We start from the raw sequence: 23679 nt of genomic DNA on the forward strand, positions 1-23679 counted from the left end.
AGCTTAGTGATTGTGACAGAGGTTTTTTCAGTTTGCAGTGAAAAGTTATTCTGACCCTGAGAAGTTGCATAAGCCTATGCAAATTTCCAAGATGTGTAGATAAAAAGCAGTTTGGACATGAGAAATTACTGTGCATGGTCAAGGTTTGTTTTTGTACAGAAGTGCTCTTTCCTTGAATGCCCACATGAGTTAGCTTTCTCCAACATGCCTCAGATTGGGGTATTAAATTGGGATCATTTTGTGTCTATTCATAATTTTTTAATAATAATTTTAAATCTCATTTGTGGAATGTTGCCTGTGGAAGTAAAAGCTGTATTAATTTTGAAATATCTCATTAGTCCCTGAAAAAGATACTACATCAAAATTGCTATACTTCTTTCCCAGAGGCTCCTTTCAGAGATGAAAATGTACTGATTGTAGGACATTTGGTGACAGTGGGACTGAAATCAATACATGTATTATTTGGCATTTGTGTATTCAAATCCTTGGCTCCACAACATCCTAAAATTGCTATGTTTCCTGGAGGGCAGGTCCTCAGCTGTTTTCGTCTTGTTTTTCAGGGCTCTTAGCATTGTGCCTGCTTCATTGTCTGCCTTCAGTAGGTCTTCTGATTAGATGCATGAATGAATGTATCTGTTTTTCTCTTAAAGAATAGGGGATATGTTTGAAGTCTGGTAGCCAGAGGTTTTCCTTTTCTAAATCCTGACACTGAGGAGTAAGGAAAATGCATAAGGACAGAAAACAAAAGTAATTGTGAGGAAAATGTTGCTGCACTTGAAAGGAATCGGGTCTTTCAGGGATGAACATATCAAAGAGGAAAATAAGGCGGGTGGTATGTGGTATCGTCTCTATACTATATGCACTGACCAGGCTACAGGGTTTTCCTGCATCTTTGGGAAAACACTGAAAATGAATAGTTTCCTAGTATGTTTGAGGTCCCTTAAATGATCCGGTTTTGTCAGTGGACACTGGCAGATTACTGATCCTCACTTCTGTGTCTCTAAAGACTGGTAAGCCAGACCTTATTTAAAATGTACTTAATCATAACAGATATCAGACAATTAACATATGCATATATGTAGATAATTAAGCTAATGGAGTCTCACTCTAATAGCCTTGAGTCACTGATCCCCTACCTGCATGTGGTGGTCCTTGCTCTCAGTCCCTCCAGGTCCCTTCCCCTCCCTTGCACCCCTGTAGGCTTTCTGGCCTTGTAGTCTCTCTGCGGCTTCACGCTCTTTCCTGCAGTGGGACTTGGCACTTGGCTGTTCCCATCTCCTGGAATGCCCACCTGCCCCTTACCTGACATCTATCCTGTTACTCATCCTTCCTGCTTTGTCTTAAATATCACCTCCCCCGAGAGCCATTCCCTGAGCCTCCTCTGAAGCAGCTCCACTCCGCTGTTGCATTCTCGTGAGGCCCACATGTGAGTCCCCTCCACAGATCTCTCCACTGCTTCCCATTTAGAAGAACATTGAAAGTTATTATTGGGATAACGGGGTCGACAGTCTGACTTCATCTCCCACATTCCTGCCCGTCTCCCTCGGCTCCCTGGGCACCAGTGTCGCCAGCCTCCCCGCTGTTCCTCAGACACACAGCTCCCCCACTCATCCGGATGGTCCAGCCCTGCCAGTATCACCTGCTCCCACATCTTCTCAACGTCCTCCCTCAGGTCTCTGCTCCAGTGTCGTCATATTTGTGTGGCTTCCCTGACCATCTTGTTTAAAACATCATTGCTCCTCATTCTTGAAACACTTTCTGTATTATTTTTCTTCATGGCATTTATCACTGCTTAGACTTTTATTGGATGTTTACTGGTTAAGATATGACTGTAATGCACGTGGCCCAAGTGCAGGGTTGTTGTTCATACACTGCAGTCAAAGAGCCCTGTTCTTATCTTTTCTTGCATTTCTCACAGTATGTACTTTTACATGTTGTTTTCATGTGTTCAAAATCCTGCCTTCCTCCCTTCCTACTCCCCTGCTTTACATTCTCCACATAGCAGCCAGGTCATTCCATTAAAGATGTGACTCATATGTCGTCATTCTTCTGCTGCTTATTCTCCGGTGGCTTCTCACCGAACTGAGGGCACAGTTACTGGCTGCGAGTCCCTCCATGATTGGGCTTTTGCCCTGCTGCTGAGCTTCTGCTGCTCTCCATCCACTCTCGCCGACTTCTTCTGACCCTCAGCCATGCTCAGCTTGTTCCCGCCTCAGGCTTTTTGCACATGAAGTTTCTCTGCCGGGGACTCCTCCTGGCTCCCTTGTGGCTGCACCTTCCTCTCATGCCATCTCTCTGTGCGGTCCTTCCCTGGACGCTCTATCTGAAGTAGCTTCTTCTCACTCCTCTTATATCTCTTTTATTCTATCACTGTTTGAAATTATTCTGAATTTTATCTTTTTTTAATTTAAATCTTTTTTAAAGATTTTATTTATTTATTTGAGAGAGAGAGAGAATGAAAGAGAGGTAAGCGGGAGAAGCAGATTCCCTGCTGAGCAGGGAACCTGGTGTGGGACTTGATCCCGGGACTCCAGGATCGTGACCTGAGCCAAAAGCAGTTGCCTAACCAACTGAGCCATCCAGGTATCCCTCTGTATTTTATCTTTTTAAAAATCATCTGCTAATTACCCATATTCTCCATCTAGAATGTAATCTCCACCAGGGTAGGGACCCTGTCCTGTTTACTATCTCTAATATAAAAATAATGCCCTCGGTATTAAATCAGTGCTATTTATCCCTCCCACTGTGTCATAAACTCATGAGAGACCAGACTGTATTTGTTTTGCTCATTTCTGTATACCCAGTACCTAGCACAGTGGTGCTTAGTAGCTGTTTAATTTGCTGAATGAATGAATCAAATCATGTTCAGCATACTTAAAGCTCCGTCTATAGGAGTAGCTGACCTCCCAGGTAGAATCATGATCTGCAGACTTGAACATGCCAGGATCAGAGCTGTTACTCTGTCTATGTTATATCTACTTGGTGTCATGTACAATTAATACATTTCACAGTTGCTTTGGAAAAAGTATGGCAGTATATAATCTCATGTTTAACTTCATTGGGCTGGAGCTATTGACAGAACATCCATATTTACACACACAGATAACCCTTCCCATTTTCACATTTCTGAAAACTGAAGTTTCAGAAGAGATTAAGTAATTTCTCCAAGGTCATGCAACAAAAGAACCAGAATTCATGTTCAGATACGACTGTCTCCATAGTCCATTTGTTTTCACTGTCATATTCTACAAAATGTAGAGATACCTTTAGTCTTGGGGTATGTGGTGAATTCAGTCTAGAGTGACCTCTAATGATCCGTGCCCTTGCCCAGTCTCTTCCTTTTGAGTAGGTGGATTCTGCGCCTTGCTTCTAATCAAAAGAATATGGCAAAGTTAATGGTTACAGCGTATGAAAAAGTGCATGGGATGTTCCCTGTGATCACATTGCTTTGTATAAATCTTTCTGAGCAGACCAGAGTGAGAGAGATTCTCCTACTGGCCTGGAAGAAGGAAACGATCATGTTAGGACTGCTGAGGGAGCAGGCTGAATGTCAGGAGTTGAGGGTAGCCTCTGGACTATAAGGGTGTCCAAAGCTGAGAGGCAGTAGGAAGCTAGGGCCTTTAGTGATACTACCACAAGGAACTGAAATTTTGTCAACAACCTGTGTGAACTGGGAGGGAGATTGTTTTCCCATACAAGCTTCCTGATACCAAGATGGCCTGGCTGATACCTTGACTATAGCCTGTGAGACCAAGAACAGAGGACTCAGTAAATTGTACCTGGACTTCTAACCTAAGAGACTGTGAGATCATAAAGGTGTGGCTTGAAGCTATTAAGTCTGTGGAACTTTCTTATGCAGCATGAAAAACCAGTACAGTATGGCTGTTTCAGGCATATCGCCGTCGGCTGGGGTCGTCTGGCCATTTGCCCTGTTGGCTCCCTGAATACCTTCCATGGGAGCAGAAAGTAGATTAGGAGAACCTGTCTGCATCTTTTCAGCTTAAGATAGTCTCCTGAATTCCGTAGGGAGTGGTAGGACAGGTCCACCCTCTGCTAAGACTGAAGATACTTTTGAAACACGAGACAGTAAAGAGCACGGGCACACTGCCTGACACTTCGTAGGGGCTCAGGAAACATCCCTCACCCTCCCATAGCTGGCAGGGTCTGCCTAGCTGAGGATATCTCAGGGGCTTACCTAGCAACTCTCCACAGTGAGATGCACGGTAGGATGAGGCCTCCACAGATACAGCCCCCAGGGAGAAGTCCCACTGCATGTCCCTCCCCACACACAGGGCGAGTGTCCACCGTCTGACTACTTACTGAACCGGAAGAAGTAAAAGGCTCATGGTGTTAGTACTCAGAGGGTTGTGTATTTTTTCAAACTGCAGGAGCCATTTTATGCTCCTGTGCGGTAATCGCCTGCTTTCCCAGGACTCCCTATACGTCCTGTATTGGCACCTAGCAATGCCCCTTGTGGACGCGGGAGATGTTCGCTGTCCCATCTTATGGATTCTTAAGGCTGCTGTGGACCACCCCTCAGTGTCTTAAAATACTTCTCCTCTGCTTCCCACTCAGCAGGACGTAAGAGAGCTCTGGTGCCTTGGAGAGAAGTGTTACATAATTACCATTATTTGGGTTGAGAGTAGCATAATCCAGTGCTAGAGTTAGAGTGGGCAGATCTTCCTCTTCCCTTTCCTCAGTCTCTAGAAGAATATTTATAGAATATTTAACTTCAAAAGAAACTGCATAGGTTTGAGGAAATTTACCTGTGTCTTTGCTATCATGTGTATCATTTGCGTCCTTTACTAATTGTCAGTGTGCAAGGCCAGGGAGCGCATTGCTTACTGTATGGGGAGCATCAGGGGCTCATTTCGGATTTGTAAATCCTCTTGAGATCTCACCTGGGAGAGTTAGGCCGGGACACATTCATCAAGGGTTGCTGATGTGAAATAAATGCTAAAGTGTTGTTTATTACATACAGTTTGTTGCAAATGTTAAGCTCCAAATCTAATTTAGTGTGAATTGGGGATTTAGGCTCACATTTCAGTTGTAATATCTGCACTAGGCTTTACAGACTTATTAAAAATAATTCAGAATTAATTTATTGCAACAACTAAAGGCATCATTGAGCCTTGATAGGTAACGAAGAGGTAAACAGACTTCTAGCTCTTGGTGGCCATTTCGATGAAATGGCTATCAGCCAGTTTTCTCCAGCCAAAAGAGGGAAAAGAACTCACATTTATTTAGCACCTGCTTTGATTACATACGTCACAATTGCTGTGATTTTACCATCACAACAATACTATCACTAAGTATTGTCATCCCCCACTTATAACCAGGATCAGTGAGGCTGGGGGGGCGGTAAGCTCCTCTCTTCCCTGCAGAGCTGGTGAATGGCAGAGCTGCAATTTGAACCCTGTCCTGTGTTATTTCTTTGATAACATGTGTCCTCAGGTTAATTAGTAGGAAATGGAAATAGATTCTGTCACACGGGAGAATGCAGTTCTTAAAAAAGAGGCTGTGTGAACACATTTATATATCCTTTTGTCCTCTAAATTTTAACCTACTTGTTCATAGTGTTTGCTGAATTAAGTAATTGATTACTAATGAAATGTAATAATTTCTACAAGAAGGGAAAATAAATCACCTTTCTGTTTTCCTTGAAATATCTATTTTATCTTTAAAAAATTCTTATTTTTGTAAAGAACCATAAACAGAAACCAGATCATTAGGAAATATTCTGGCAGTAGTGTTCCTTCTTGTGGAAATAAAAACAAAAAAGGCATTAAAAAAGGAATAAAGCTCAAATCTTTACATTGGAGTTTTTAAAGTAAGACCTTTTGGTTTTGAACTCAGCAATGGTTTTGCAAAGAATGAGTTTCATTGATTTTGAAAATTAACATTAGGTTGTATATGCTAAGACCTCTTCATTTGTAAATGACCTAGTCCACTTATCCTAGTGAGTTCTAGTGTATGCATATAGGTTCTTGCATTTGAAAGATTGCAGAATTCAGGTAAGCCAGTCCTCTTATGTTGAAGTGAGGAAGCAGAGGTCCAGAGGGGGTTAGGTAGCTCTGCAAGGTCGCATAGATGGAAAGCCATCTCCAATCCCCTGACTGACGGTGCGGTACTCATCCTGCTTCCCAAATCACAATGTCTATCACACTTCCTCACCTCTGCATTTTTAATCACCTAACGAGAGTAAATATAGCTAAAGCTGACAAGTCCTGACTTGACCTATTTTAACAAAGATGTTAATAAAACAACAAGAGCCAGAGTGGCATTCTGGGACGAGAGCGGGCTTTGGAGACAGAGCTAAGATTCAGTTTTGGCTCCGCTTGTTGCTACGTGTCCTTGGGCAAGTTGCACCATTTCTCTGTGCTTTACTTTCCTTATAGACAAGATGGAGAAACTAAACCTGGCCCTAACGTTATCAGGAGGTCTGAAGAGATGATGCGTGTGAATTACACACAGCAGATACTTCAGAGATGTTAGCTGTGGGGTGAACCGTGGCCCTGATCTTTACTTTTTCAAAAATATATCCAGGTTCTTTCTAAACTTTCAAACCAGACACTTACGAATACCAGTAGGAATCATTAAGTGTTTGTCCTCAACAGATCTCTGTTCCTTTGGGCAACTAGGTTTTGTTTCCGTGAGGTGGGTAGAGAGGTAGAAAGAAATTAAGTCATCTCATTAAATCTGGAAAATTTATTCCATGTCTTTGGTCTCTCCTATTGAATGCTACATTCATTAGGTTAGAACATGAAAATGCGACTTGGAATACCATGACTGCCCCTTCTGATTGTCATATGTGTTCATCAACACAAGCCAGAACTGGTGGTTGGCTTTTCTTCTTCCCTGTGGTGACAGACAGGTGCCCTGCCACTGTGTTTTCTTACTTGAAATTTCACAGTTAAAGAGCGAAAGAAGCCACTTCAAGAACATAATACAGCAGTTTTAAAGCAGGTTGTAATTTTGTTTTTATTTATGGAGGGTCTCTCCCCAAACACGCCTGTCATCGTTGAGGCTGGGGAGGAAGATGAAGTGCAAAAGGGCAGACTCACCGCCCATCCTTGTCCTCCCCCACTTTGGGGAACATCCACTTTCATCACCCTGTCCCCTGCATCCCCTCCTACTCTGTGGTCACATTTGTGCTAGCCTCTTCATTCCAGATTTCTGTGTTCCACAGAGACTATTGAGTTCTAGATCTAGAGACATTCCATTTGCTGTAGACCTTGATTTTGAATTGCAGTGAATGAAACTTAAAAAAAACGTTAGGACTCCCCCGCCCCTTTTTTCCCCCTGAGGAAAGAGAACACTCCATCCTCTGCTATTGCTGTTTGGGACCAAACCTCCTTAGAAAATACCACTTTTGTCTTGGCCTCAGAGGCTTGGGATCCATACATCTTCACATTTCACAGAAGCTTTCTAGAAAAAAAACCTCAAGGTTTTCCAACAAATGTCTGTCAAAACCTCAACACCCACTCATCTGAGTGTGCTACATCCTGTTTTAGAGATAGAAATGGAAAACTGTTTCTCTCTGCACTTTACCCACAGAACTCTTGACACCAGACACTGGGGTTTGTCTCACGCTGACCGATTTTCCAACTCCATTTGGTGTCCTGCAGTTCACTTCTGACACCATCTTCCTGGAGGTAGTGTCGGTTCTCACAGGTTAAGGGCTCAGTACCACAAGATTGCCCCCACATTGGATAACAATGCCAATTCTGAGTCTCTGGTGCTTCTGACCCTCCCCTCCCCACCATAGGTTTGGTAATTTGCTTGAGTGGATCACAGAGCTCAGAGAAATACTTATTTAATGTTTACTGGTTTGTTACAAAGGCTATGACTCAGGCTATGAGGAAAGGATGCATAGGGTGAGGTATAGGAAAGGGGCCTCCAGAATGAATTTCTATTGTTTCAAGCAGCCCAGTTTATGATACTTTGTTACAGCAGCCCTTAGGAAACTAACACAAAAAGTAATAAACTGTTTACTTCAGATTGCTCCTAAGTCTCTGCAACACTCACTTTGGGTGTCTTCATAGGTTCAAATAGACCTTTTATCCCACATGACTCTATTAGCCTTCCTTGGCCTAATGCTCACTTGGAAGACCGTTCTGACTGGAAGCGAGCAGGGCAATGCCGTGCGTCTTCTTCAAGGGGGGTTCTATCGGTAGTCCATACAGCAGCCAACGGTTATTTCCTGGCTTTCCAAGGGACAGCTTGGGTACTAGAGAATGATGAGACAACAGGTGCAGGGGGAGAAGGGGCTTAGAGATTCCATGTCCTGAATGGGAGTCAATATCACGAGTATCATTTGTTACTTCTCAGGTCCCAGTAAGGGATATGGCCAGTTACAAGATTCACTGTACTTAGAGAAGCCTAGAACTAAGGCTTGCCACCTTGCCACCTTGACCAGGCACTGATCATTCATTCATAATCCTCCCAGTGTATCAGTCAGCAGTGAAATTTACCAAAAGCCGTATTACCTGGTTATAGGTGATACTACACCTTTATCAGGTCTCCAGGACAGCAGAGCAAGACAGTTAGCTCAGTCATTTTTATTCACAGGGAAGGAGAAAGGATTTTAGTATTTTATTTATTGTCTTTTACCCATCGAAGTAAAACTAGACTAGAAACTTCTATTAAGTCAATGTTATAGCTCCTTTAGATTTAATCTAAAGGACATAGAAGTAGAAGTAGTGGGGCAGAGAGGAGGGAAGTGATAATGTAGAATTTTCTGAATATCCTCTTGTGCTTTCCTTTCCTCTCTTAGCAGCTCTGTTCCTTTTACCTAGGTGGGGCTGTCTTGTCCCTGTGCTTAGTGTCATACTAGAGACAGCATTAGATTTTATATCTAAATCTGCAAACTCAAAAAACTTTCATCTTGTCCATGATAATCTGGGAATGCTATATTTGTTTAATTCAATATAACTCTTGGTTAACCTGCTTTCCATACAAAAAGCAATTTTTCATGTTAGTGATAGCTTCAGTTTTACTCAGTATTTCCTCAAATGCCAAGCACAGTGCCAGATACTTTAAAAATATAATTTCTAATCCTCACAACAACCCAGCAAGGTACTTTAATTTTCTGCATTCTATAGAAGAGGAAAATATTTTTTTAATTATGTGTCATGTTTACTCTAGTATTCCAAGCCCTGGTCACCTATCAGTAAAAGAAGCAGAACAAGACCCTGACCTCACGGAGCCTCCAGTCTAGTGAAAGGAGATTGACAGAGTAAATATCCAGTGTTGGGCAGTGGTACAATACATAGGACTGTGTCTCCTGTTGAATGACATGGGGACCCATTAAAGGGTTTTGAGAAGAGTGGCCTGATCTGATTTACACTGAAAGGGATTCATAGACAGAATAGGTTATGAGTGAAAGCAGGGAGACCAGTAGGAGCTTTTTTAAACAACCCAAGTGACAGATGACAGGGCTTCTGAGGGAAGCTTCAGGGCTTCAGAGGGACAAGTGCTCTGATTCTGGGTATGTTTTGAATGCAGAGCTGACAGAATTTACTGGCAGAGTAGATGTACGGTATGGGACAGAGGGAGACATCAAAGATGACTATAAGGTTTTGGGCCTGAGCAGGTAGAAAAATGGGTGGAATTAGATGAACTCATACAGGGAATACTGTAGAGTTTAGCTTGAGCATGTTAAATTTGAAATGTGTAAAAATCCTCATGATGTTAAGTAGATACTAGATCTATGAGTCTGTAACACAGTGGAGAGGTGTGGGCTGGAAAGAAAAATCCCAGAATCATAAGCCTACAAAGTCAGCAAATTGATTGTCTAGTCCAACAAGAGGTGGACTCCTTTCCCCAAGTGTGCTTGTTCAAATCTCCAGAGTACCCTTAGGGAAATGTTTTATGGTCTGACCTTCTAGATATTCTAAATCAGTAAGACAGAGGTGGAGTCTTCAAATCTGGTTTTAAAATGTTTTCTAAGACGTATAGATCAATGGAACGGAAGAGAGAACCCAGGGATAAACCTATACATATATGTTCAATTTATCTATGACAAAGGGGGCAAGAATATTCAATGGGAGAAAGATGGTCTCTTTGACAAATGGTGCTGGGAAAATGGGACAGCCAATTGCAAAAGAATGAAATTGGACTACTTTCTTACATCATACACAAAAATAAACTCAAAATGGATTAAAGACCTAAATGTGAGACCTGAAACCATAAAACTAGAAGAAAGCATAGGCAGGCAGTAATTTCTTTGACATTGGGAAGACCCCCTTCCCACTTCATACTTTCCCTAATTGATGTTAAGAATCTTTTTTTCCCCAAACCAAAATCTGATTTAATCTGAATTGAAGCTCTTTTAAAGGTCTATATCTGAAATAACTCTCTGTCAGAAACCTTTGAACAGGAATCATTGTCTACAAAATAAAATCAAAGCTCCTTAGCATAAAACTCAGGCCTTTACCATCTGGTTCCAACTTTATGGCCTCTTCACCTAAGCCGCAGCCTTTCTCAAGTTTCCAGATACACCAGGTACTTTCATGTACCTTTGCTCATAGTCTCCAGGGGGCTAGAAAAGTCTTTCCTACCGCTCTGCCCGTACAGTTTACTTTTTGAAAAAGCCCAGCTCAGGTGTCACCTGTTTCATGAGCCTTCCTAGCCTTACTATTCTAAATGGAATTCACTGCTCTTCTCTGTGATATGAATACATTAGGACCTTACCCACAGTATGGGGTCTGCTTTGTCTCAAGGTGAGTGGAGTGACCTCTGATTCTCCAAACAGACAAGAAGCTCATTGAGGGCAGTGGCTGTCCCTTGCTTCTCTTAGAGTCTCACTAGCATAATTCCTTCCACATAGTAGGTGCTTAATAAGTACTTGTTATGTTCCTTTTATAATGGAAGTGCTTAAAAGATTTTTGATAAATACTTATTCAATCAGGCAGTGCAAATCCAGAATTTTCATGTATCAGAGAATACATAATTGTTTCTGGTGTAAACTGTTTATTGACTTTTACTAAATTAATTTGTATCCCCTTAGATAGGGTTTACAGTTTAGCTTAGGAACCCTCTTTTTGTCAGGGAAAAGAGACCCCATATTCTGGGCTCACACAATTGGGAGATTGTGTGATCAATTTCTTGTCATTTCATAAAACCAGTTTTTCATGACATAATTTAGAGGTGAATTGCTACCCAAGAGCCAGGTTCAATGAGAGTAAATGGGAAGCAGGAGTCCTCCCTTCTGCACATTAAGAAACGGAGACAAGAGAAATGAAAAGCCTTGGCAGCCTCAGAAATCTTAAAATCTAGTCTGTGTAAGGGGAATGCCAGCCAGATTGCCATCAGCATGACTCGCTCTCCCAAATCATCCCATCAGATCACAAAGTTAGCATGTCGTTAGATCTTATCGGCAGGCTCTAGCTCTGTTTCAGAGCACACTAGGAGGTTATGAAGGCTTTGAATAGGGAGGTCTTTCCTAAGGATTGGAAAAAGTAACATATGCAAAAGAATTGAATTAAAAAAATAAAAACTTTTAAATAAAGACATTTGGCCCACAGTTAATAAGTAAGCACATGCTGTATGGTCGGCCGTATGCTAGAATTCAGTAGGACATGTAATCAGGAAACAGACATGCAGCAAACAGAGAAAGTATCATGAGATCTGATCAGTGTTTATACAGGGCAGGACGGAGACATAAAATGAGGGAAGGGATCACCTATACTTGGAGGCAGTACAGGTAAAGGGTGATTGAGAAAGACTTGGTTAAAAAAAGCGGTGGGAGTGGGGGAAGTATGCTTGGTATATGTTGGGCAGGTGGACCGAGAGAGGGAAGTCCATTCCAATAGGAACAGTTCTAGTAACTTGACGAAACTGCCACAAGTTTATGTCTGATGGCCAGGGTGTACTTTCCCTGAGCTCAGAGCTTTCTATCTAATAACAATCACCTTAAGTATGGGAACTTGAAAGAGTTTATAGGATATCTAGATGTCTCCTTCCCCCCCGCCCCCAGCATTTTATGGATGAACCTGAGACTCGGAGAGGTTAGGTAATTCATAACACAATCACACAGCAAACTTCAGAGCATAAGTGGCACTCAGAAATAGCCCACATTTGTTGAATGTTTATTTTGTGCCAGCATTGTGACATATATTATGTCATTTAATCCTTATGTCAGCCTAGACCAGTATTGGGGGAGGTACCATTTTACAGATGAGGAACCTGAAGGCCAAAATTGCCCAACATGAAATAGAACCAGAATTTGTACTCAGTCTAATTCCAAAGTCCTGGTCTTAATCCTACTTTGTTAAACTAGCTCCCTTTCCTGGTGTTCTTTCTGCAATTAGCAGCTCACTCCTACCTAGTTTTTCTCTTTTATGTCTGATTCTGAAAACACAGTTTTGCAGAATTGAATGTTTACGGCCAGTTTTGTTGACTTATTTTTAGGGTTCCGTCCAGGGTAGATTATGATTTTTTGAGTTGAGATATGAGATTCATTATATGAATCAGGGTTCAGCCAGGGAAGTAAAGTCATTGTGGATATCATGGAATAAAAGATTTATCATAAGAGAGCTTGTACAGTTATGGGAAGATCTGAGTAAATAAAGGTCAAAAAAGTAGAGTTAATGGATGAGAGAAAAAGGTCACTGACCAGCCCTGACCCAGGTGAATGAACTTAGAAAGGAATCTGAAAGGTAGCCAGGTCCAGCTGCTAATGCAGAGCTGCAAAAAGCTATAGAATCCAGTAGAATGTTGTAGGCTCTTCAAGGTCACAGCCTCTGCATTTGCAACAGAACATCTTTGGTGGGCATAGGGTCACTGTTGATGAGCAGAGTCAGTATTCGAGAAGAGCTGGACACAGAATAGGGAAAGGGGGGAGAATTTGTAGCCCTGCATCAGTTTGTTACCACCTCTATACAGTGACAGCTTCCAGAATGTTATGACTACTGCTTCTCCTTCACCTCCCAAGTCTTGCACAGCCTTGCATTCTACCAATTCTAACTGTGAAGCATGTGGGAAAGGGATTCTGGGCAATGGAGTTCCCCAAACACTCAAGCAGGAAGTAAAGCACTCCAGCACCCATACTCAGAAAAAAGAACTTGGAAAGGGGAATAAAGGAGTGCTTTCCCCCATCTCCAGTGCCTGTTGTGTGTCTAAGCTAGTTACTCTTTTTGTTGTTTTTCATTGAATACAGAAAATAACCTATGAATGATTATTTTTCAGGAATATACTAGCCAGCCAGCAAGATTTTGAGCCTGGATTTTACCAGTTTGTCTGACCCAAAGCCAATATTTATTTTAATGCACTATGCTGATTTCTCTGAGACATAAGACCTAATGGCTTTCTTGTTTGTTCATTTGGATTAAGAAATAAAAAATTTAAAAACCAAGAAGTGGAAGTTGTGAATTTTCTGAGTTTTCACAGTAGTTATGACACTAGGCCAAAAAATAAACTACCTTTTTATGGAGCACAAAACAATGGAACTCCCCTCCCACCCCTTTTATTTTGGAAAGGTTAATCTAATTTCACTTCTTGCTGTTGAAGTTGACTAGATACATTTGCTTCCAGAAATCAACTGGCTGTGGACTCATCAAGCCCTTTTCTTTGATGGTTTTCTGATGGCATTTTACTTTTTAATCTATATTTTTTCTTTTCCTGGCCAGTTCTCCTTAAACCAGTTAAGGTATAAAACTTTTTGGTTGAAAGATCCATGAGGTTGAAACAGTCCCCAATTGTCAAGATACCATGAATCTTGCTTATCCAGTTCAACCACTAAATTAGGTCTCCTGAGGGAAAAGGGAGTGGGAGGTATTTTAAATTTAGTTGTTTTTTTTTTAATAAAGGAAATAATACATGTACATAGTATACAAAATCAAAGAATTTTATAAAGCTTTTTACAAAAAAACAGCAGTGCCCTTGGAGTTGCATTCTTTCCCCAATTCCCAGAAACAACACTTTTGACTCTCTTTGGTTTTTCTTCTGGTCTTGAAACATCATGCTCATGTTGCTCCCTGCTTGGTTTTCCAGTTTTAAGTGTTCTCTGTTTGATTCCCAGTTTGGAAGATGAGAATTTTTTGCTCTTCTCTTATTTTCTCATTTTCCCACATCCTTTCCCTTCCTTATTATGTATGTTTATGGCATAATTTTGTAAGATTAGTATTCAGTATTTACATTTTATGCCCTTGTAAACTTATACAGAGCTGATACATTTAGTATGACTGTGTTTCCTTTCTTTTACAATATTTTTGTTTTTCCTAGAGTTAATAATTGCTTTATTTTTCATTTTCTTTTTAAAAAAGATTTTGTTTATTTGAGAGAGAGACAGAGATAGAAAGAGAACACGAGTGGGGGAAGGGGCAGAGGGAGAAGCAGACTCCCCACTGAGCAGGGAGCCCCCATGGAGCTTCATCCCAGGACCCTGAGGTCATGAACTGAGCCAAAGGCAGATACTTTACTGACTGAACCACCCAGATGCCCCTGTTTTTCATTTTCTTCACTTTTTGTGTACCATTCATTACTTCTTTCCCAAACACTTTGCTATGCATGTGAATTTTCTCCCATTATATTGAAACAGGTCACATGTTCATTATCTTTGAGATATCTGGTGCTGCATTCTAGATTGGTGGTTGTCTTAGTTTGAGTTCTTCCAGAAAGACTCCGTGAGGCAAGGATTTGAGCACAAATGGTTTATTTGGGAAGTGATTCCAGGAAATGTTAAGGGAAGTAGGTTAGAGGGGAAGCCAATTAAGGGTGCATTATAAAGTAAGCTATAGTGGTTGGTAAGTGTAGCTTGATCTCATGGGGCTCATGGTGAGACTATAGCTCCTCTGTATGCACGGCTTCCGGTGCTACACATAACCTGGTTATGATGCGTAGTATCAGCTACCATTGCCCCTCAGTGTGTGATGCACAATGGCAATCTTGAGATCACCTTTTGTCATGTCATGACATGGGTCTCTTTTTAGATTCTATACCTGTCCCTTTTCTTGATTTATACCTTCATTTTGGTAGAATCCCCCTTCCATTCGCTTGGAAAGAAAAATGATCAGAAACCTTCCTTGTGTGTTTGAAAACGTCATCATTCTATCTCCATGCTTGATTGATAATTTGAATATAGAGTTATATATTATTTTCTTTAAGAAAGTTGGAGTCATTGCTCCATCGTTTTCTGAGGAAATGTCTCATGTTTGTGGTATTCTCATGTTCAGTGATCTTCTAATTCTTGATATTTATATATAACCTATTTTTTTCTTTCTGAAAGGTTTTAGGAACTTTTCTTTGTTCCCAGTGAAATTTCATATTAGTGGTCCTCTTTGTAGACCCATTTAGCCATGTACTGGGCATTCAGTGGACCCTTTCAATCTGGAAACATACATATACCAGTTCTGAGAATTTTTCTTTAAAATTTAAAAAGATTTTCTTCCCCTTCTATGTGTTTTCTTTTTGGAACTTTCATTATTTAACCATAAGACCTCCTGGACTAATCCTGATTTTAAGCTTTCTTCTGATTTTCCATCTCTTTTTAAAATTTTGTCCTCCTTTTAGGGAGATCTGCCTCAACTCTGTGCTTCTAATGATTTTTTAATTTTGTATTTTAATTAAATTCACATATACAGTTAAATTACATTAATTTCTAAGAGTTCTTCTCTGTTTCTTTTTTTTTATTTCACAGGCAAAGTATCTTTAGACACCTGAGAACATTAATGATAGTTATTATAGGAAATTGCCTATTTGTTTTGGCTCTGTTATGTTAGAAGCCCTTTTCAAAATCCAGTGACAGTGTCTGTCTTTTTCCACTTAGCTGTAGGGCAGTAAAGCTGTGTGGTGGTCAGTGGAGGCTTACAAACTGTAATGGGTTCTTTCTAGGGTTATCAGCCTAGAGTTGTATTGGGTGCTTACAACTATCAGTGTCTTTAGGTCTCTTCTGGATTGCTTGTATTCCCCAGAGAAGAATCTTCTAGTCCCCTACCCAATAGGTACTAACCTGGCTGCCAGTTCTCTGGGGGACAAAAAGGGGAGGTGGGTGAGGAATCTCACAGTTCTGTATGTGGGCTGGCCCTAGTGCCCTGTTTTTAATATGGAATCCCACCCTAAGCAGGGTTGGTTATCTTCTCTCCTAAAAAAAAATATTTTATTCTTCAACAAAAGGAGACAAGTTTTCTAGTTCCCATTCTCTGTTATACCTCAAAAGGCTCTTAGGCACATGAGTCAGAGGATGGGGGTGTCACCAGAGAGACTGTAAAAATTTCTGAGAAAAGTAAAGTGGTGGAAAGGAAAAAAAAATAATTTGAAGGAGAAGAGACCATATTATAGGAATTCTAATGTCTAAAATTTATATTTTCCCGGCTTATCCTCTGTTTCTTAAAAGATGGCTTTTAAAAAATCATTTAAAAACAATTAGGTTACATTTGAAGATGATGAATTCAGAGGTCTGAAGATTTCTTTTAAGAACACAGAAGTTTTACTAATCTAAGATTCTTGAGAAATACTTAATGAGTTTGTGAATTAATGTAAAAGTTAACCTCTTCATAATATGAATAATAATATATGGATTAATAGATATTTTAGATTATTTGAAGAAATAAACTGATAGGGTTTTCTTCCTCTTTCTCATGAAAACGTAGAATATATCCAAGATGTTCTTAAATGATTAGAAGAATAAAACTTTTTATAATTAACCAACATTGAAAAGGATGACTTTGAAATTCAACCACAGTATTTTAAACCATTCCAGTGACTTCTGGTAATTACTTATGGCAAGGTGACGTTTTACTGAACCAAGATATAAGCACAAATCAATACCAACTTTCTTTTTGTAAAAGAAGTAAGTCCTTAGAGTGTAAGATGGTCAAAAAACGATTGAAAGGGGTTAACCACCATGTATGTTTTCGGTACTCTGTTTTTTTTGGTCTCCATTTATCTTCTTTCCTTCTATTCATTCTATAATTCTTACTGTCCACTGTTTGCTTATTTCACTTTTATTTGTGCTTATTAGTTCTTCTCTGTGTTCCCCCAGTTCCTTGTGCAAATTAGCTATCATTCCATTTATGCTGGTTGCCATTGTCTATTTATCTGACCTCTCACTATACTATGAACACACCGAGGTCAGGGACTGTGTCTTTCCTGGATCTCTGATAGGATTTATTTTAGAAGAGGCTTTGAAAATATATTTTAATAACACTGTTCCCTTGAAAATGTGTGACCATGTGGAATTTTCAATATTTGAAATTTAATGTGTATTATATATATTTTTCTCTGGAAAGCAAAGAATATGTGAGTTATATATATTTTTTCAGTTACCACCAGGCTTTACATATTAGCCCAGCTAACTGCTAACTGCTACTCACTATGTGATTCTAAACTTGAAGATACTGCCCTCCAGAATCCTTCTTTGCAGTGCCCCACCCCAAAAGACTGGGGTGATGCTATCCTTCTGTAACTTGCTATAATTCCCCAGCATGGCACTAAGTATATACACTTCACTCTAATTGCTTTTAAGATAGATGCCACCCTTAATTCACTGTGAACTTCCTAAAGGCAGGCGGCATAGCTGCCTTGTTCATTATAATATCCCTGGGGCAGGGCCAGGAGGGACCCTCTCATGATTACTCTCCTCATCTCCAGTTTTGACCTTAGAAGCCCAAATTTAAATAAAAGTCTATTTATGACATACTGAAGTGTTAAATTACTACATTGTACACCTGAAACTGATATAACACTGTGTGTCAGCTAACTGGAATTAAAATAAAAACGTTAAAACACCAAAGAATATTTGGAGCCCACCATCCCAGCTTGCCTCAGCTCAATAGATGGCTGCCATGTCTACTTTCACCCTAGCATAAATCTGGGGGTTAATTCTCTTGCGAGATCTCTGAACTGTAGGATATCAGACACATACCTGAGCCCTAACCCGAAACCCAACCCCTAAACCCTAACACTAATCCTCTGAGGGATCCTGAACTGCAGGATACCAGGCACATATCATCACCCTGGGCCTAACCCTAACCCAAGATCTGAGGAAAAAGAAAAAAGATATGTGTGTGTGTGTGTGTGTGTGTGTGTGTGTGTGTAATGAAATATTACTCAGCCATAAAAAAGAAGGAAATCTTGCCATTTACAATGTCATGGATGGAGCTAGAGAGTATCATGCTAAGTGAAATAGTCAGAAGACGACAAATACCATGTGATTTCACTCAGATGTGGAATTTAAGAAACAAAACAAGTGAGCAAATGGGGAAAAAAGAGGGAGGCAAACAAAGAAACAGACTCTTAACTATGATTAAGAGTTAACTGATGGTTATGGGGTGGGGGAAGAGGATGGGTGAGATAGGTGATGGGGATTAAAGGGTGCAGTTGTGATGGGCACCTGGTGTTAAAGGGAACTGTTGAATCACTATATTGTACTCCTGAAACTAATATAACACGATGTTAAGTGACTGGAATTTAAATAAAAACTTAAAGACTCAATCTCACAAAACAAACAGGGTTGCAGGGTGGGGGGAAAGGGGTAGGGAGAGGGTGGTTGGGTTATGGACATTGGGGAGGGTATGTGCTATGGTGAGTGCTGTGAAATGTATAAGACTGATGAATCACAGACCTGTACCCCTGGGGCTAATAATACATTATATGTTAATAAAAATAATTAAATAAAAACTTTTTAAAAAAGGCCTATTTGAAACAAATGTTTCAAGATTAACTGTTAGCCACTGAATGCCGGAAGTGCCTTTGGCTGTGATTCTATCAGGGTTTCCATGCCAGTGGGATCCTGGGCACAGTCCTGGGCTAATGTACAGCCCCAACTCTAAAAATGAACCTGAGGAAACCCGGTATCCGAGCATCAGGAAAATCTCCTTCACCAGGTGTTACTAAAACTTCTTCTTCCATGAAAACTGGAATTGCTTTCTAGGCATCTCCTTTTGTCAAAACAAAAGCAAAAAAGAAATTGAAGTGCTGCCTTTGTGGCACAAAACTAATTCTCAGAAGCCATTATGTGCTGGGGAAGTGATTAAGCCTTTTTAATGAACACGGTATTTCTGTTCTTCATGGGTCTGTTTACGATCAGAATCTCAGTTGAGCAGTGATTTTGAAAATAAGGGTGCAAGTGAAACTTAGCATAAGGCTTAACTCACACTGCAAGAATTAACAGTTTCATACTTTTGTCATAGATTCCTAGAATTGAAATATAAAACTGGAATCCTAAAACAGGGAATACCTAATTCAGGAGTTTTCAAAAAGCTTTCTGTGGGGCCTCCCAGCTCCACAGAGGGGCTGCCTCAATGAAGAGAGGATCGGAAAGGTGCACAGGAAATTGGGAAAGAGAGCGTGATGGCGGGTGGGATCTCCCCCCAGAAGAGCTTTGCCTTTTCTGTTAAGTTCCTCAGAAGATACTGAGAGAAAGGGAAATTTCAGGGATGAAAAAAAAATGTCTGTCTGTATCTATCTGTGGGCCAACCTGCCTGTACTAGAGAAGGTGAAGATGTATTTGTCTGTCACTGAGCTGGTTTATGGACCATTTAGGGCCTGATTCTTGTCCAGCCCTGTCTCCACTGTGTCACCTTGCCTACTATGAAACTGTTTGCTCTCTCTGCTATGAAACTGTTTGCTCTCTCTGCCTCCAGCTTCCAGAGCTAAACTCAGCATGATCAACACCATGTCAAAAATCCGAGGCCAGGAGAAGGGGCCAGGCTATCCGCAGGCAGAGGCGCTGCTAGCAGAGGCCATGCTCAAGTTCGGGAGAGAGCTGGGAGACGACTGCAACTTCGGTAATGACTGCTTTCCACACTTCAGTTCTTTCATTTGTCCATGGGGATTTCATGCCAGTAAGACACTGCAGGAGATGATTCCAACCATTTTATATTTTAGTTCCCAGTTTTATGTCTTAGAGACAGAGGCCAAAAGTTTACCTTCAGGATCATTTTGTCATCTTTAGTGTGATTTGTCATAGTTTTGTAGACTTTCTTTTTCCCTGATGAGATCCCAGTCTTCACGGTACCCTATGAACATATCCAGATGCCTGGAAGCTGACCGTGCAGTGTGCCCGGCATGACTGAGTGTTGAGGCGGAGGGAACAGTCAGCATGATGTAACACTCCACCCCATGAGCTTTCCCTTCAGTCTCTGCTCTTGTGTACATGGTGCCCAATTCTACAGCCCTGGATGAATTCCTTCACCCCTCTCTCCTCCACCCTTAGTCACCATACAGAGCACTTCTCTTTCACTTCTTCATGATGGTCGGTCTCAGCTAATGACTGTCCTTCCTGTTTGAACCCTGCCCTCTGTTCCTGGTATTTGCTTCCGCTGAACGCATTGGTCTTAAATGGGTTCCCTACGAGCCCAGTACTGACAAGGGAGGGCAGGGAGCTTCCCCAATTGCTTCTTAAAGGACAAACAGAATTTCATGTTCTTCATAATAAGGAATACCATGCCCTTGGTAACGTTGACTCTGTTGTACTGTATGGACCGTCTCAGGCAGAAAATACACTGTTCTCTGGAAAGCATTATATATTGCCTGTATCTTGGCTGACTTCACAAGACAGGCAGTAGTCCTTGTGGTGGTCCTCTTGCTGCATGTACATTTCACCTTTGTCCTTTAATATACAAGAGAGTCATTCTCCCCTTGCAGGCCCAGCACTTGGTGAGGTGGGGGAGGCCATGAGGGAGCTCTCAGAAGTGAAGGATTCTCTGGACATGGAGGTGAAGCAGAACTTCATTGACCCCCTTCAGAACCTTCATGACAAAGATCTGAGAGAAATCCAGGTATCTGCAGCTGATCTTTGGGAAGTGACTGGTTTGAACATACAAATGTAGGTGCCCTTTTCCCCTTAGAAAACATTTTTTCAAGCTTGTCGTGTGTGGTGAAATACAATACTTTATTCCACTATTATGACTGTGCCACTTATACATTCAACTTCTCCACATTGAGTTTGAGTTTTCAGGTTATCAACCTTTTTTTTTACTCCAGAGGAATAATATCCTTCCCTGATACTGCCCACTTTTATTAATTATGGCTTTCTGGGCTGATTTCATCCTCTGAAAGGCTAGCTGTATCAGTTGTTAGCTTAGGTAAATTGTTATACTATCACTCCATAAACACACGTTTCCATATTTTCATAGTGATTGTTAGGACTGAGGAAGAAAAATCCTCCTCTTTATAAAACACATAGAGCCGTTCCAAAGAAATAAAGTTCAACTGGCTTAACCTCCAACTAAGTGTGTAATGTTTTCTCATTCATTCCTTCGACAATTATTTGTGAAACTTCTCTGAAATTAACTTCACTGTAACATGGCAATCCACAACTTGAAGTCCCTGAGATCTCTTTATTCTAGACTGAGCTTCCTTTGTCCTATCACTTGCTCAAGATTACAGTAGTAAGTGGCAGACTCACTCTTAATCTACAACATTAACCCTGACCCCAATACTCTACCCTACAGTTGACTACAAGTTCACATGTGTTACAAGAATATCCCTTCCAAAGGAACAAACATTTAACTTGCCTCGGGGCATGGATGGGAGGCAGGCTGTACAGTGGGAGGGAAGGTCTAGGATATTTTTCTTCCTCTTTTCCTTCTTATTTCTTCACCACTCCCAACTCTCTTTTCCTCTCCCTCCCTTTCTTGCCATACACACCAGGATCAGGGAAATCTAGTGTTTTCTCCCACCCATTAATAATGAAATACTACATCCCTTAGAATAAAAAAAGATAACTTTTCACTTTGGGAAACAACTTTCCCACTTTGTCGCTAGAGGGTTAGGCAGAGGTTGGGTAGCCAGACAGTGGGGAGGATGCAAGGAGGGACTGAAGAACGCTGTGGGTCATTAGACCCCATCTAATAGCATCCCTTCCACGTTAGACTTTTTCCTCTGAGTTTCATCATCTACCAAATGAGAGACTTAAACTTATCCGTGATTCCCTGAAGCCACTTCAGTCAACAAGGATAAGTGTTAAGATATAGATTCCTAGGGGCAGCTGGGTGGCTCAGTCTGTTAAGTGTCTGCCTCCGGCTCAGATCATGATACCAGGGTCCTGGGACTGAGTCCCACATCTCGGGCTTCCTGCTCAGCAGGGAGTCTGCCTCTCCCTCTGCTTGCCACTCCCCCTGCTTGTACACTCTCTCTCTTTCTCTCTCTCTCTCTCTGACAAATCAATCAATCAATCTTAAAAAAAGAAGATACAGATTCCTAGATCCTGGCCCTGGATATTTTAATGCAGGTGATCAGTAATCCATATTTCTGTAAGCAACTTAGATGATTCTCACAGACTGGTTTCCTCAAAGATAAGCCCTTTTTAGGGTTAGTGTGCTAGGACTGAAAAAGCAAGAATGAGTCTTTCCCACTTCTCTTCAAGGAAATTGTTTTTCCTCTACCTTCTCACAAGACACCATTTCTCTTGAAGATGGGATTGTGTGGGTTCTGTGTAGCAGTGTTTTGCACGTGGATGGCCATATACACACATTCCCAGCTCCTGTCATGGGTTGGAAAGACATATTCCAGCTTGGCTTTGGCCCAGCAAGGGCAGAAAATAAAGGGCACTGGTAATTCCCCAAATTTCTTTCTTGCCCTTAATTATTTTTAAAGATGCTTCTCTCCACATTTAGCCTTTGGAAGCATTTGCCCCACTGATGCAGTTTTCTTTATTCTTCTGGTGACGTGATATTTTAGAACTTAGCCTGTCTTATTTTGGAAGCTAATAGGCATGATGGAGAAGTGAGCTGTAAATAGACCTTTTCCATGAGCCCTTTCAAAGCATATTCCTGCCCTTGACTTTTTCAGCATCATCTAAAGAAGTTGGAGGGTCGACGCCTGGACTTTGATTATAAGAAGAAACGACAGGGCAAGATTCCAGATGAGGAACTCCGTCAGGCTCTGGAGAAGTTCGATGAATCTAAAGAAATTGCTGAGTCCAGCATGTTCAATCTCTTGGAGATGGATGTGAGTGCCTCTCCTGTGGTTTCTAATTTAATCTTGCCATTGAGGCTCAAGATTATATTAAAAGGTTATATAATTTAAACTGTTCATATCTAATTACACTATGTGGTAAGAACTTTGGTAGATAGATATTTCTTTAAAATAATTTGAAATAATAAAGTAGATCAAGAAATGGTGAGAAGTTTTTTTTTTTTCCCTGTATTTCCATGGTTTAATTTAATGAGATGTTTGTCTATTCATGATCTTAAGGAATTACCAGTCATGAGAAGATGAGTGTTTCTGACAATCCAAGTAGAAGTCTAGTAGCTTGAAATACTTTGTCAAAATACAGGGCAGAATGACTTCAAATTATAAAGGAATATGACCTAAAATGCATTTAGCATTGAGGGTTCAGTATAGGTTAAGGTGTCCTGTATTTTGAGGTGAAGGTGATATTTTCTTTCAAAAACTAATTTCAATTGAGATTGATGATTGTAGCATAGATACTGTATTTGGGGCAATGTAGTTTAAAAGCTCCTTTTACATTTCTAGTGCACCAAATTATTATTATTGTTTATTTTTTATTTTAGAGAAGGGGAGAGAGAGACAGAGAAGAGGGGAAGGAGGAGAGGGAGAAAGAAAGAGAATCTTCAGTAGGCTCCATGCCCAGTGTGGAGCCCAACATGAAGCTCAGTCCCAGGATCCTGAGATGACATGAACCGAAAACAAAAGCCAGATGCTTAACTAACTGAGCCACCCAGGCACCATGTGCAGTGTGCTAAATTATTATTCATGGCTTTAGACGTT

At 40.9% G+C, this 23679-nt stretch overlaps 1 protein-coding gene across 1 annotated transcript in view; it reads left to right on the forward strand.

Annotated features, from left to right (window-relative positions):
• The window catches only part of SH3GL2 (SH3 domain containing GRB2 like 2, endophilin A1), a 209567-nt gene that overhangs the window by 179468 nt on the left and 6420 nt on the right, over nt 1-23679 (forward strand). Inside the window, exons 4-6 of the mRNA XM_080819732.1 lie at nt 19587-19730; nt 20590-20723; nt 22738-22896. Of these exons, the coding sequence (XP_080675858.1) occupies nt 19587-19730; nt 20590-20723; nt 22738-22896 (437 nt within the window). The remainder of the gene's footprint in view (nt 1-19586; nt 19731-20589; nt 20724-22737; nt 22897-23679) is intronic.

The sequence above is a fragment of the Martes martes genome (genome assembly GCF_963455335.1).
Source record: "Martes martes genome assembly, chromosome: 12".
Lineage (NCBI taxonomy): Eukaryota > Metazoa > Chordata > Mammalia > Carnivora > Mustelidae > Martes > Martes martes.